General features: G+C 40.6%; 1 protein-coding gene across 1 annotated transcript in view; it reads left to right on the plus strand.

Moving 5' to 3' along the window:
• ZSWIM5 (zinc finger SWIM-type containing 5) overlaps positions 1–1,285 on the plus strand; it is a 184,097-nt gene that overhangs the window by 143,389 nt on the left and 39,423 nt on the right. The window contains exon 7 of the mRNA XM_019630899.1: positions 379–555. Within this exon, the coding sequence (XP_019486444.1) occupies positions 379–555 (177 nt within the window). The remainder of the gene's footprint in view (positions 1–378; positions 556–1,285) is intronic.

The raw sequence follows: 1,285 nt of genomic DNA on the forward strand, positions 1-1,285 counted from the left end.
GGATTGACCAGAGAAATTACCTAGCTACTTCTCTGTTCCTGTGACTTCTAGAGAAGCAGTTTGTATCCTCATAATTGAGCAGCTGGACACCACTGTTCCTCCTCTCTTTTGTGTGACTGGATCCTAGGAGAAATTGATCTTCTGTAAGAAGTAAAAAGGCAGCCATAGATCTCTGTAGAAAAATTCTTTCCATAGAGGCACAGACACACTGAAAGTTATCCAATAAACAGGTAACACAACAAACACCCAGACAGATGGCAGAGTGACTGCTCTCACTACACATACTATTTTTCTGCCCACCCTCCCACCCTGAAGAAGACAGAAGTTAGAGCTTTAGATTACCCATCATTGAACTGCTGCATTTCTTTGTTTCCCCAGACTCCTTATCCAGACCAAGACGAACAGTGTTTACTAGAGCCATCGAGGGCCGTGAATTGCATTGGCAAGACAGCCACCTACAGCGAATAATTAGCAGCGATATATATATAGCTCCTGCCTGTCAGCAGGAAAGTGAGAGACTACTCTTTAATACCCAAGGCCAGCCACTGTGGCTTGGTAAGTGTTGCTCCCCTCTACTTTAAGACTTCCAGAGCCCAATCTCATCTCCTGGCATGGATGAGCCATCTGCATAGGTACCAGCAGCAATTTGAATAGTCTTCTTAGAGATCTTTTGGGGCCTTGACTCAGGCCTCAGAGTGTTTATGTGAAGCCTGAGCCTTTTGTGTTTGTACTCAGCTGAGGTGCAATAACCTCAAATAGAGGAATTTATATTCTGTCTCCTCAATTTTGGGAAGGGAAAGGAGTTAACAAATTTCAAAGAGTACTAACAAAACTATTAGACATCAATTCACAGGCTATCTTAGTCAACAGTTACTGAGCAACATTATAATTTACTCTGAAATTATGTTTTGCTAAAAAGGCACTATATTTGAAACTTAAATTACCCTGTGCTAGTAGCTAGGGCACAATCTGCTTTTGTCACCAAGCTGTCTTCTTCCCACTTTTCCTTTATTCCTTCATCATAATAGAATAAAGCTGCTCCATTGTCAGTTTAAACCATCCTCAGGCCTTCTGTTTCTGTCATTCTATTCTTGACTTTATTACAGGATGCCCATTACAAAATAGACCTTCTTTTTTAAAATATTCATTTTCTGAGTCTTGCAATAATGATATACATTTTTATTATCTGCTCCCAATTCCCTATCTCTGTCCTTCACCCCATATATTTGTCTTTCTCAAGATCTTGCTGATTCTGGATATGTCCCTGTCTCTCTCTCTTGAAATC

Source organism: Hipposideros armiger, unplaced genomic scaffold (genome assembly GCF_001890085.2).
Source record: "Hipposideros armiger isolate ML-2016 unplaced genomic scaffold, ASM189008v1 scaffold_965, whole genome shotgun sequence".
Lineage (NCBI taxonomy): Eukaryota > Metazoa > Chordata > Mammalia > Chiroptera > Hipposideridae > Hipposideros > Hipposideros armiger.